The following is a 13,354-nucleotide window of genomic DNA, read 5'->3' as shown; positions in this document are numbered from 1 at the left end:
CACGAGCCTAGAGAGGTATGCCTAAACCAGTTTCTAGAAGTGATGTCTACACCGAGTCCCGAAAGATGAAGAGGAGTTAGTTAGCCAGATGGAGGAGGTGGGGCTGGGAGGTTTGTCAAACGGATGGAGCGCAGAAGCTGTAAATGCCTCGGAGGGTACAGCTGAAGGGCAGGAGAGAAAGGAGGAGGGGAAGGAGTAGAGCTCGGCCAGAGAAGGGGCTGGAGCATTACTAAACACAGCCCTGATTCTGGAAGGCCGAGAAAGCCATGTGAAAGTTTAGACTTCATCCTGAAGGCAGTTAAGAATAATTAAAATTGTTTTACATAAGGTATGACACCTTCAGAGCCACATTTAGACAGCTAACTATGGCTATAGTATAGAAAACGTATTAGAAAAAGGAAAAAAAATAACAGAGCTGTCAACTGCTTATATGAGGAGGTAAAAAAGAGGGAAGAATAAGTGATTTGAAGGTTCTCGTTTGAATACATGGTAGATGGAGGTGCCATTTTCTCGACAAGGAAGGTAAGAGGAACAGGTCTGCAGCAAAGACGACAAGTACAGTTCTGCATGTGGAGTTTGAGTTGCCTGTTAGACATCCAAGTGGATGTCCTCAGAAGGCACTCTGATAGAGAGATCTGGGGCTCTAAGAAGAGACCTGGACTTCTTCCAGTTGGTCTGGATTTAAAATTATGTAGAGTAGCACTGTCCAAAAGAATGTTCTGTGATGATGGAAAAAACATCTTACATCTGCACTATCTAGTATGATAGCCATGAGCTACCTATGGCTACTAAGCATTTAAAATGTGGCTTGTGTGACTCAGGAACTGAATTTTAATTTTACTCAGACGAAATTTATATTTTAGTAGCCACATATAGTTAGTGGTTACCACACAGAACAACACACATATAGATGGCATGGATATAGATACAAGAGAAGTATTTTGAGTTTTCAGAAGCTTAAATGAGGCACGCATCTTCTATGATATCATTAACAGAGCCAGTTAAAAGCAGTAACTTTCTAATACGCCCCATGATTGCACTGCAAGTTACACTGAGAAAATCTTTCAAGTTTAGCCAAGTTGGCCGAGAAGCAATACAAAGCTGGTTGCTTCACCTTTACAGAGTTCTGCAGAGTTTGCTGTCAGAACCCATTCTCAGTGACATGCTGAAACGGATCCCCATCTAGTACAATTCTGGGTAAAACAAGGGTCTTCAGACTGAAGCACAAGCCTCAATGCAAAGTGCTCTGCCTGCCAGTGGCAGACAGGAGGGAAATGTAGAAATGTTTCATGAAGAAAGAATAAATAAAAAGAAACATAAGGGGAGAAGTTAAGGGAAGGAAAGAAAGACATGTCATAGAGATGGAAGTGTCCCATTAATAAATGACTCAGGTGTAATAAAAGCGACTCTAAAGGCCAAAGAGCGTCAGCAGTTTGGCTGCCAAGCATTTGCATGGATGAGCATTTTTTTAAAGAGCTTAAATTATGATAACTATTGATTTCTATTGCATGTTACATTTACTGTGTTCAAAACTTCTGAAAAGAAAATGTGACTGTAACAGAAATTAATGATCTTACACCGTGACAAAGAACAACTGAATTTTACCCAGACTACAGAGCAGCACCTGTGAGTCGAGGAATCACTGTTTTGTTGATGACAGCAGACAGTATTTTTTTATCAGAACTCTCTTCCTTCTTTGAATCTTCCATACTGCTATCCACAAATTCTTCTATAGACGTGAACCACGGCATCTGTTTTAAACCTATGGAATCAAACTTATAAATAAAATTATCAAAGTTATAAATAAATCCTTAAACATTAGTTTGCTTTAAAATAGTTAACTTGTTCAGTAATCACCAGAGCTTTTCTAAGGATCAAAGGAGAATAATTCCATAATTTAACCCCATGCATACAGCGCTGGACTATCAAGGCTAGGCAGGAAGATATGACTAAGACATGATGTCTAAGCAACGTGACAAGAAACTGCACTTCACGCATTCATTCGTATGACAAATACTCTAAAATGCCTACTGTGTATTCAGAGGCAATCACATGGCAAGTACTGTTAGGAGCAAAATATGCATTTTCTCTAAGAATAGCACTTAAAATAGACATGGAATTTGTTTATAAAAATTCATTTGCCTCATGCAAAATTCGCTTCTGGCTCTCTCAATTCTCATGGGCAGAAATGTGTTATTTTGCATGTGGTCTAGTTTACCAGGCAAAGAGCCGATGGGCAATTATTATTAGTTGAATGAATGAATGAACAGATCTCTGCTGGTGTAACAGAGCACTCAATGCTGCTTGAGAGGTTAATAACTAGGCTGCTGTCCAACAAGTACCTACCACTTTCTTAGGGATAAGCTTGGTTCCGGTACCGTGAAGACTGGCCTGAACCTAACACAGAGCCAACAGGCATGCCTGACTAGGGCAGAGAAAGATAAAGGAACATGGTTCCATCCTTCACTTTGTTAAATCTTTACCTTCAGCTCTCCTCTCTTCCTAGAACTTCATTGCTCATTTCTATTAGCTTACTAGAAATATCCACATGGATGTCCCACTCTCATTTCATTATCTACAAAGTGAAACTTCCCTCAAAACCTTTTCTCTCTCTGAAAATCTCCACTTCTATTAATGGAACTACCATTGTTCTAAGAACCCAGAATCCAAATCTTGCGGTCATCTCTGGATGTGATGTGTTAGAGTTATTCACACCATTTTACTGATTCTTACTTCCTAACACCTCTTGTAATCAACACTTTCTTTCTCTTCCCTTTGGCACTATCATCCTGCAAGAGGAATTCATCACCTAGGACTCAGGCTACAGCAACAGCCTTCCAATATATATCTTCACCTCTTATCTCCCTTCCCTCCAAGTTAGCCTACTGCTGGGGCTTCCTAAAGCAGTACTTCCACCATGCCACGCCTCCCATTATTTACCAAACCAAGTTCCTATCTCTTAATTTAGTATCTGAACATCTGTGCAGTCTCTAGCTCTTGAACTAGTATTTCTCTCTAAGCACCTTTACGAAATACCTTTCCCTTTCTTTCTCCTCCTGTTTAAATCCTATAAACTTTTCAAATCCTCAAATTCTTCCTCCTCAATGCAGCTTTCCTAACCAACGCTTCCCAATATGTCATCTCCAACTTCAGAACTCTTGGTACCTATGTTGAATTTCTCCAAACAGACTGTAAAATTCTTAAGGTCTAATACTACCTTTAATTTTTTGAGTGATCTTAAACTTACCATAGAAGAAGCTAAAAAACATGTGTTTCCTTTACTGATGTTTAATGCTACTCAGACTTAAAAATAAAGTGAGAACCAAGAAAAGAAAAATGTAGATGATTACTCCAAAGCACTATCTATCAACTCCAAGTCTCAAGGTGAGGTATTTTATAGCTAACCTGATAACAAGGGAATTTAACCAACTAATGTAATCAAGATTACTTTTTGCACATCTTAAGCTTAAATACCTTAAGAGGATTCCAATCAATCAACTGAACTCGTATTAGGGGATTTAAAAGCTTCGGTATGCATAAACTAATGAAGGCTTCATAGTAAGAATCAGGAAACTTTTCTCGCCATTGTTGAAATTTCAATAAAACATTCTGGATATTACAAAAATCATCATGCACATCTTCAAAAATCTTCTTATGATCCTGTAAAATGTCACCTGTGAACAAAACAAGTCTCTGTATATTATGCCGTTTAAGTTTGTGACCTTTACGTTTGCTTCCTATAAACACAATCATGTATGACTATGTAATCAATTGAAGTGAACTTTCCTCTGACATTAACATATAAATTATCTTTTATTAAAAACTCACTTTAGTAATAAGAGTAACATTGACACTAATAAAATCTACCACCTGCTATATCCCAAAACATTGTAAATACACTGTCTCACTAGATCATCATAACCATCTCCCCTAAGAGGTAGGTGTTATTAGCTTACCTATTTACAGACAAAAACAAGCAAACAAACATCATCGTCATCAGATTAAGGGAGGTCAGGGAACCCGCCCAAGATCACGCAGCATAAAGGCCCTCTTTGAACCCATCTATTTGACTGTAAAGCTCATACTCTTTCAACTGTACATATTTACCTTCTCATAATGCTAAAAACGGCTTCACTAAATTCAATTGTTTTAAATTAAAAATGAGAATACAGAAAGTAAGTAGTAGAGAAATCAAACCAAAAATGTTCATGGTTCCTTTGTAACAGGAGATGAGAAAGCTGAGGGAAAAAACTATAAAGATGCAGGAATACTCACACTCCTTCTCCATTTTATCCCATTTTTTCAGAAGTAGGAAAAGTCTTAAAGGGAAAAGAAATATGTTCCTTTTTTCCTGACTATAACTATTTTATATAGCTTATGTATTTAAGGACAGTCCTAGCACAGCATTTCGCACCACTTCAATACTTCAAACTAAGACACGTTAGAGACTCGGTAATTTACCGCGGCGTTTTTGGAAGTCAGTCATGTCTGCTGAAGACAGTTCATCATCACTAGATGCCCCTTCCTGATGGTCACAATTCCCAGAAAGCGCCCTTGCTTGCCTTCTTTGTGCCCTACACTTTGCAATAAACCAAAAATAAATTAAAAACAGACAGCTCCTGCTGAACATGCTTTAAAACAAAAAGAAGTCATCATTTACTTAAAATGCCCAGATATACACCATCATATTAGAACACAATTTTATCTTAAGATTTTTGACATTTTAGCTTCACTAGTCTAAATTGGGGGTTCTCCCTCTTTTTTCTTCTAAGATATTACCATTTAGGACATTCCCACAGGGTACCCAGATTTTGAAGACGTGGATAACAATATAATCAGGACTGGCTTCTAGTTACGAGCAATTTCCAGCCTGATGAATGTCATTTTACCCATTCCTTTTGAATGATCCAAATACACTAGTGTGTCCTTAAGCCCTGGGGTCAAGGACTGCTTAACGAAATTTTGGCTTTTCATCATTCTCACAAATTAATAAGTTAGGTTACAGTGAATTGTACCGTACAATTAACAACATTTAAATAGTGAAAAATACTCATTCAATGACGCTTTGAGTCTTCACGTTATACAGCTACCTTCGAGATTCAATCTCTGCTAAAATCCATTGAGTTTTTTCATCTGCAGGCAAGCTTCCATTTGTTGATGCCTCAGCTTTGCCTGTTAATGAAGAAAATTGATTTAATACTGCAAATTCTCAAAAGAAATAAAGTCATACACTTTGAAAACAAGTTTTATCTTGGGTGCGCAGACACATATGTAAATAAAAACATACATATACGATATGCTTAAATTACATATTTTATCATGCAATGAAATTGCAATATTAAGTCCCTATCACAGTATTTATTTTTAATTTTTTTTGAGGAAGATTATCCCTGAGCTAACATCTGCTGCCAATCTTCCTCTTTTTGCTGAGGAAGACTGGCCCTGAGCTAACATCCGTGCCCATCTTCCTCTATTTTTATGTGGGACGCCTACCACAACATGGCTTGCCAAGCGGTGCCATGTCCCCACCTGGGATCCAAACCGGTGAAGCCCAGGCCATCGAAGTGGAATGTGTGCACTTAACCGCTGTGCCACCAGGCCGGCCCTCCAATCACAGTATTAACAGGCACTGAGTTTGCTATCCTAAGAAATTGTACCTTGGCTGATAGTTTTTTTTTTTGTTGAGAATTTTGAGAACAAAATTCTACTATAAAATTTCTTTCCCTCACGTTCCTTTTCAGTTTTCACCAATTTTTTCTGTCCCTGTAGCCAAATGCTGAAATATTTGCATTGCCAATGTTATTTATATTACTTCCTATTTTAGTATGTACCGTAATTTATGACCAACTAAATGTCATGTGTTTGAAAGTCACTTTGCTCTTGGTTTTATTGGCTACTTGGTTATGATCTCATCTGCTTCACTATCACCTGACTGCACTTTAATCAAAGGAAGACATCTCTGAAAATATGGAACCAGTGTGAGAACCAAAAGCTGGCATCCAAATCTTCCATAACGAGATCGTACAGATGATTCTATACTGAAACACGCCAGAATTTCTTTAACCTCCATAACCAGTCTGTGGAAGGGTCACAGAAGCTTTATAAAGTTAGATCCCTGATACAACCTACAGATTTCAACCCATCTCAAAATAATCATTAAATGGCCATACAAATATTTTGTCTCAAATACTAAATGATTATAAGTTACAATTTTTATTTTTCAGTCTTAGATTTAAGATATTTTAAAGTCCAAGGTCTAAATGTTTTGGGGTTTTTGGAATGGAGTGGGTGAAAGGTTAGTGAGAAAATACACAAAAAGCGCGTTTTTGTACAGGATTAAAAATATTTCTATTCTCCAGCTGATAATTTAGCTTAATAAATAATAAATCATATTGAACATGAAAAACACTAACGTGATAGCTCTTGTAAATATGTTGATTCATGTTTTAATTCATCTTGCCTGCGTTTCATAAAGGTCATGGCTTGTTTTAAAAGGAGTGCATGCATGGATGATTCTATTTCTTGGATGCTGATAATCTGAAATACATATATAAGTAACATTTGGGGGGTCATCAATAATGAATTATAAAAAGTAGTACTTATATATAAGCATAGGTATATGCTCAATTCTCATATAAAGAAACATTTTCAACCCTATCACATCTCAATTAAAAAAACATTGTGAGAAACAGACCTAGCTGCCAATACTTTTAATGTTAATAAAACCAGAAAATCAATTTACTGTACCAGAACAGCTACAAATATCATAAACAATGAAACCAAATGGGCTGGAGTCAGGAACATCGATAAGAATGAATAGAGAGGAAGAAAGATTCTTTTTTGAGATAGAAGAGCAGGAGGAAACGACGGGTGCAGCTATTTTTCACAGGCTGAGGGGGCAGACTGTAGGAGGGCACTTGAGGAAACCGGTAAAATTTGAAAAAGTGGAGAATGGAAGAGCCCTAACCAGACACCAAGAAAGTTACGAAGCAGGAATGAGTGAGGAGTTGAAATTGGCATTCTCACATTTCCTGGGCAACAATCTCCCCCCAACTCCAATGATGTTTCATAGCTATTGCTGTGGGTACATCCATGTGTAGGCTGACAAGACTCGAACAGTGTAATTCTTCGAGGATAATGAAGAAAGAAAATTACACTGTAATAAATACTTTAGAAAGTAACTATTAAGTTACAAGTGATATTAAAAGGCAGTCTAAACAATACGGGAGAAAGCATTAATTGTTTGGTAACATTTCAATGTAAATGAAAAGTAAGTGGAAAGTAGAGTATATTTTTAAAATAGTTTACTTTAAAATATCAAGACCCTAATGTAAAGACTTACTCTGTGTAAAATAAAAACACACTATAAAGGGAAAGAATGATTCATAAATCTGATTAACACGAAAACTTCAAAACATCTGGATGTCAAAAAAGCATTATAAACAAAATCAAAAGAGAAAACAAACTGGAAAATTTATCTACATCAAGTAGAATAAAGCATTAAAAATTTTCAGCAGTAAAGAACTGTTCAATACATAATAAAAAAAAAAAAGAAAAAAATCTCCACTATGAACCAAAAAGATAACAAGGAAAAGGAGACAAATAATTCACAAGAAAAACTATGTATGGTTAATAAAACAAAGAGACTGACATCAAAATAAACATATAAAAACAAAAACCATTTTCTTAATGTAGTAAACTAAAAATAAAATGGATACAATCTTTCTGGAGGATAATTTAGCAATGTTTCATAAGCCTTAAAAATAGTTAGACCCTTTGACTTAATAATTCACTTTCTAGGAATTTTTCCTAAACAGATGGAATTTTAACACAAAAATTTATAAACAAAATTTTATAATGTTATTTATAATGGCAAAATAATTGCAAAAAAACCTAACTGTCCAACATTAAGAGAATGCTTAATATCACAGTATGTAAAAAATGTGTAGGAAAAACACTACAGTATTTAGTTGTGAGACTTATTTTTTTAACTGCACAAGAGGATTTCTCTATAAAAAGGAAATGATATAAATATTTACAGCCATGTACCTTTTCATTAAGACAGTCAATTAGATTTTCCACATAAGTTTTCATACTTTTATAGAATTTAAAATTTAGAGCCTGATTTGATGAATTCTCTAGGTTCTGGATGGCACTCTTTGAGCTCTTGACATCTTGTATATATTTTTCATATTCCCTCAGGTGTGAGCGGTGAGTATCCTGGAGTAATGTTAATCTAAATAAATAAAATAAAAGTTAAAAAAAAACTGCTTTATTTTTCAAACTTTCATTTCTACTATAGTAAGTAGCCGTCTAATGACAAATTTTCAAAGCTACCTTACAGAGACCACCAAGGAAACTGACAATCATATGAACCCGGGTTTATGAGACTTGCTGAGCAGAGGAGAGCACCACAGTGGAAGAGGTCTCAAACGGAAAGGTAGGAAGGGACACTCGGAGAGTTTCAGGTGCTTGAGCTAATCACAGTGTAGTTTTAGAGGCAGTTAGTAAGTGTGCATTGAGCACAATTTGTAAACTAAACAACCAAGGGTCTTATATTTGAAACACAGGAGTCCATGTGGAGTTTACTGTTAGAGCAGTTTGTGGTCTTGGAATACAGGGATCTGAAGGAGCTGGTATTAAAACCATTTGAGCATGCTATGATTTGGTGTAACTGATCTGTTTTGTGACTCACAATGGTTTATTTGTCATTAGAATCTGATAGTCCTTGAGGCACATTTCCTCTGTTGCTGCTGTAGCCCCTATATCCAGCTCCACTGATGTTGAGACAGCCCACTTTCTTTCAGCTCTTGTGAGTATCATATGTATCAACTGATGTAACATGAAAAAAACTGTCAAATATAATTCAATGTCTGCTTATCTTTTAAAATTCAGTTATCCCTCATATACACATAGCCAACAGAAGAGTAACAAACACTTTCTATAAAAATATCTGAAATGTGTTTTCCAATAGTATTTCACACTGTGAGCACACCAGAATTAGAGAATTAGCTACAAACGCAATAATAAGTTAGGATGGACTTGAATCAAACTTATTTATTTTTATTCAACTCCTCCTGCTAATTTGCTCCATAATGGAAGCTCTTTAGCAAGCCCGGGCTTAGGCCAAATGACCAATGGCCAAGTTTCCCTGGAACATTTGTCTTCCAAATTCTTTCCTTGCTTTATGTAAAGAACAGAGACAGTTAAGAAATAAACCAAGATACTACTGTACAGCAAACAATATTAATAAAATGCTTTAAGTAGAATATAATCAGTTATAGCAGTAAACTCCTAAGTACAGATTATGAGAAAAAAGCAAGGTACAGAACAGGGTACACAGTGTGCTTCATTTTTGTATAAAAAATGGAGCAATACATAAGATGTGTGTGCTTGTATAGAGATATATATAGATTACTTCTGGGAAGAAACATAGGAAACTGTAGCAATGGTATCCTCTGGGGAAAGTGACTTCCCTTTGTCTCTTTATATCCCTTTGTACTTTTTGTTTTTCACATCATGAGAATATAGTTTCTTTTTAAAATAAAGAGAACCCAGTTAATAAAAATAAAATACACTAAAGTTAAAAATAACATCTATCTAGATAAAGCAAAACGCTAATTTTTTTTTAAAGATTGGCACATGAGCTAACATCTGTTGCCAATCTTTTTATTTATTTATTTCTTCTTCTTCTCCCCAGAGCCCCCCAGTACGTAGTTGCATATTCTAGTTGCAGGTCCTGGTTGTGCTATGTGGGACGCCGTCTCAGCATGGCCTGATTAGTGGTGCCTGCGGCAAGGATATGAACTGTGAAACCCTGGGACGCCACAGCGGAGCTGTGAACTTAACCACTTGGCCAGGAGGGCAGCCCATAAAACGCTAATTTTTATCAGTGGTTTGCCACCTTTTTTCTACTCTATTACCCATGTAAGACAACTCTCTCAAACACAATGTCCAAAAACAAAGTTCTGAGTTATATGCAATAGCTACAATTCTAGCTCTTTTCTTCCAACTAACGAAGGAATTTCAGAAGGATCGTAAATGATAGCGAAGGTTTTACAAAAATAATCTTGAATCGAGACAGTCTTATTTAACATCACTCCTGAAAACAACGATATAGTACAGAGATTGACAAACTTTTTCTGTAAAGATAGTGAATAAGGCTTTGCAGGCTAGATAGTTCCTGTTGCAACTGCTCAACTCTGTGTTGTAGCATGAAAGCAGCCTTAGACAACACACAAGCATGGCTGTGTTCCAATAAAACCTTATTTATAAAACAGGCAGTGGGCTGGTAATCTGTCAACCCACCAGGAGACAGAAATAACCTAACATCTAAAAACTGATACATCTAAAGATTTTCATATATCTATTTCACTATAAAATACTACACAATGTCTTTTCTGTGTTAAACCATTTAAATTTAACAACTATGACCAACATATTTTAGCTGCAGTGTGATTAAGGAACGAAGCTACTTTAAAGCTGATTGATACAAAAGATCCAAAGGAAGAAAATTTTGAACCTATTCTCAGGTATTAGAAAAAAATTCTCAGGTATTTAAAAAAAAAAAAAGCAACGAAAGCGTTCTTTAAAAATACTTGCTTTAGCAGGAGAAGCAAGCTCTCTCCTTTTTTCAAATGTTATAAGAACTAATTAGACTTTTACTGTCACACTTCTTCTTTCATACATCTAAAGATGCACACCAGATCCTGAGTAGTAAAACAGGAAATATAAATACTTAAAGCAAAAGAATGTGTCATGGGGTTTGCCTTATTTGTAGCAAAAAATACCACTTATATGGAGATTAACACTATCTATTTAAGAGATGAGTATTAATAGCAATGGAATAGCAGTAGAATAAAGGTCATCTGTGCTTCAGAAAGACAATCTGTATTAAGAGTCATAAAAATATGCGTAACTTTTGCCAAAGTCAACTTTCCCTGGAAATTTATTTTAAGAAATAATCTAATAGATTAAATGACCCACAGGAACAAAATGTTCATTATCTGTAAGAGAGAAAATTTAGGAATCAAAATGTCCAACAAAAAATACTTGAGTAAATTATGATACATCAACTATATGGATCACCTACTGGGTGCTGCATGACTTCTCAAACTTTGGAATCAGATTGGATGCTGCCATTCTCATCTCCTGTTCCACAGTGCTTTTCAATTATCACTTGCTTTTTATCATATCATCTACCAAAAATCCAGCTTCACTAATAAGACTTCATCAAAAGGAATGTAGCACAATCTGACATTGCAACTGTGAATTAATTAGAACTAGTAGTCCAACAAATGTAGAGTACTGCTGTTTCTCCCTAAAAAAGTAAAAATATCTCAAAGCACCCCTCTGAGTTCAGTTCCTCAGTTTGGGAACCACGAGGTGTATATAATTTTGAATTCTGATTTCTTTGCTTGACATGTTATATATGCGGTTTTTTTTTTTATCCATTCAGCCACTGTATGTCTTTTTTTAAAATTTTTTTAAATTTTTTTTTTAAAGATTGAGCTAACAACTGTTGCCAAACTTCTTTTTTTTTCTGCTTTTTCTCCCCAAACCCCCCGGGTATGCAGTTGTATATATTTTTTTTAGGTGTGGGTCCTTCTAGTTGTGGCATGTGGGATGCCGCCTCAACGTGGCCAGATTAGTGGTGCCATGTCTGCGCCCACGATCTGAACCGGTGAAACCCTGGGCCGCTGAAGCGGAGCGCACAAACATAACCACTCGGCCACGGGGCCAGCCCCCACTGTATGTCTTTTGATTGTAGAGTTTCATAAATATAAAATGCTTTTATATTTAAAGTAATTACTGATATGGAAGGACTTACTATTGCCATTTTGTAAATTGTCTTCTGTCTTATAGCTATTTTGTTCCTCTTTTCCTTTCTTGCCTTAGTGTTTCATTGATTTTTTGTAGTGGCATGCTCTGAGTGTCTTCCCGTTTTCTTTTGGGCATCTTCTATAGGCATTTTCTTTGTGTTTACCATGGAGTAAACTTCAATCATATATAAAAACTCTATTCCTTTACCCCCCCCCACTTCTTGCAACTCATGTCCCAAGTCACATTTTTAAAATTTTGTATCTATTAACATAGTTTTATAGTTATTTTTTGTGCTTTTATCTTTTAGATTCTATACCTGAATTAAAAGTGACTTTCACACTTAGAGTATTACAGGATTCTGTATTTGTCTATGTATTTACCTTTATCAGAGAGCTTTATATTTTCATATGCTTTGTGCTACTGTCTACCGTCCTTTCATTTCAACTTGAAAGACATCTTTCAGCAAATTTTGTAAAGCAGGTCTAACAGTGAACTCCCTGAGCTTATGCTCATCTGCGGTCTTTATCTACTTCCCATTTGAAGGACAGTTTCACTGGATATAGTATTCTTGGTTGGCAGTTTCTTTCTTTCAGCACTTTGAAGAAATCATCCTGCTCCTTTCTGGCCTGTAATGTCCCTGTTGAGAAATTTGCTGATGATCTTATGGGGCTCCCTTGTACGAGATGAAGTGCTTTTGTCTTGCTGCTTTCACACCTCTCTTTGCCCTTTGAAAGTCTGATTATAATATGCCCTATTGTCAGCCTCTTTGGGTTCATCCCTGTTGGAGTCTTTTGAGCTTCTTGAATTTGGATGTCCATTTCTTCCTCAGCTTGGTGAGTTTTTGGCCACTACATTTTCAAATAAGTTCTCTGTCCCATTCTGTCTCTCTTTTTCTTGGACTCCCACTGTGTATATGTTGTTGTTCTTGACAGTGTCCCATAAATCTCATAGGCTTTCCTCACTTCATACTTTTTTCTTTTTGTTCCTCTGACTTGATTTCAAATGACCAGTCTTTGAGGTCACTGCTTCTTTCTTCTGCTTGATCAAGTATGCTGTTGATCTCCTCTAGTGAATTTTTCAGTGCAGTTATTGTATTCTTCAGCTCTAGAATCTCTGGTTCTTTTTCATAGTTTCTATCTCTTCATTGATCTTCTTCCTTTATGTATTATTTCCCTGATTTCATCATCTGTGTTCTTCTGTAGCACACTGAGCTTCTTTAAGAGAATTATTCTAAATTCTTTGATAGGTAATGCATAGGTCTCTATTTCTTTAGGGTTGGTTCTGGAGATTTACTTTGTTTCTTTGACTGACCATGTTTCCTGTTTCTTCATGTGTCTTGCTATTTTTTTTGTTGTGTTTTGTGCACCTGAAAATGCACTTAAGGTAAATAGCTTCATACAGGGGAAGAACTTCACCAATCAGCCCAGCTAGAAATTCTCCGGGGTGGGGAACAGAGAGAAGGGTGTCTTCTCAAATTTTTTTACAGAGATGTATCTTCTCTGGGCTTCTCCATGAAATTTCCCAATTTCCT

The 13,354-nt window shown here is 36.1% G+C and overlaps 1 protein-coding gene across 18 annotated transcripts in view; it reads right to left on the bottom strand.

Annotated features, from left to right (window-relative positions):
* Positions 1-13,354, bottom strand: part of GCFC2 (GC-rich sequence DNA-binding factor 2) — a 46,107-nt gene that overhangs the window by 18,300 nt on the left and 14,453 nt on the right. For 2 of the 18 annotated variants that reach the window (XM_070236233.1, XM_070236232.1), the window contains exons 6-11: positions 8,050-8,236; positions 6,414-6,537; positions 5,091-5,172; positions 4,462-4,574; positions 3,475-3,674; positions 1,625-1,775 (exon numbers count right to left, since the gene is read on the bottom strand). In XM_070236233.1, the coding sequence (XP_070092334.1) occupies positions 1,625-1,775; positions 3,475-3,674; positions 4,462-4,574; positions 5,091-5,172; positions 6,414-6,537; positions 8,050-8,236 (857 nt within the window). Of the gene's footprint in view, positions 1-1,605; positions 1,776-3,474; positions 3,675-4,461; positions 4,580-5,050; positions 5,173-6,413; positions 6,538-8,049; positions 8,237-13,354 lie in introns of those variants that run through there. The other 16 variants (XM_070236235.1, XM_070236234.1, XR_011426363.1 and 13 more) reach the window with 15 other exon arrangements.

This window comes from Equus caballus, chromosome 15, assembly GCF_041296265.1.
Source record: "Equus caballus isolate H_3958 breed thoroughbred chromosome 15, TB-T2T, whole genome shotgun sequence".
Lineage (NCBI taxonomy): Eukaryota > Metazoa > Chordata > Mammalia > Perissodactyla > Equidae > Equus > Equus caballus.
This window is presented reverse-complemented; position numbering and strand designations above follow the sequence as displayed.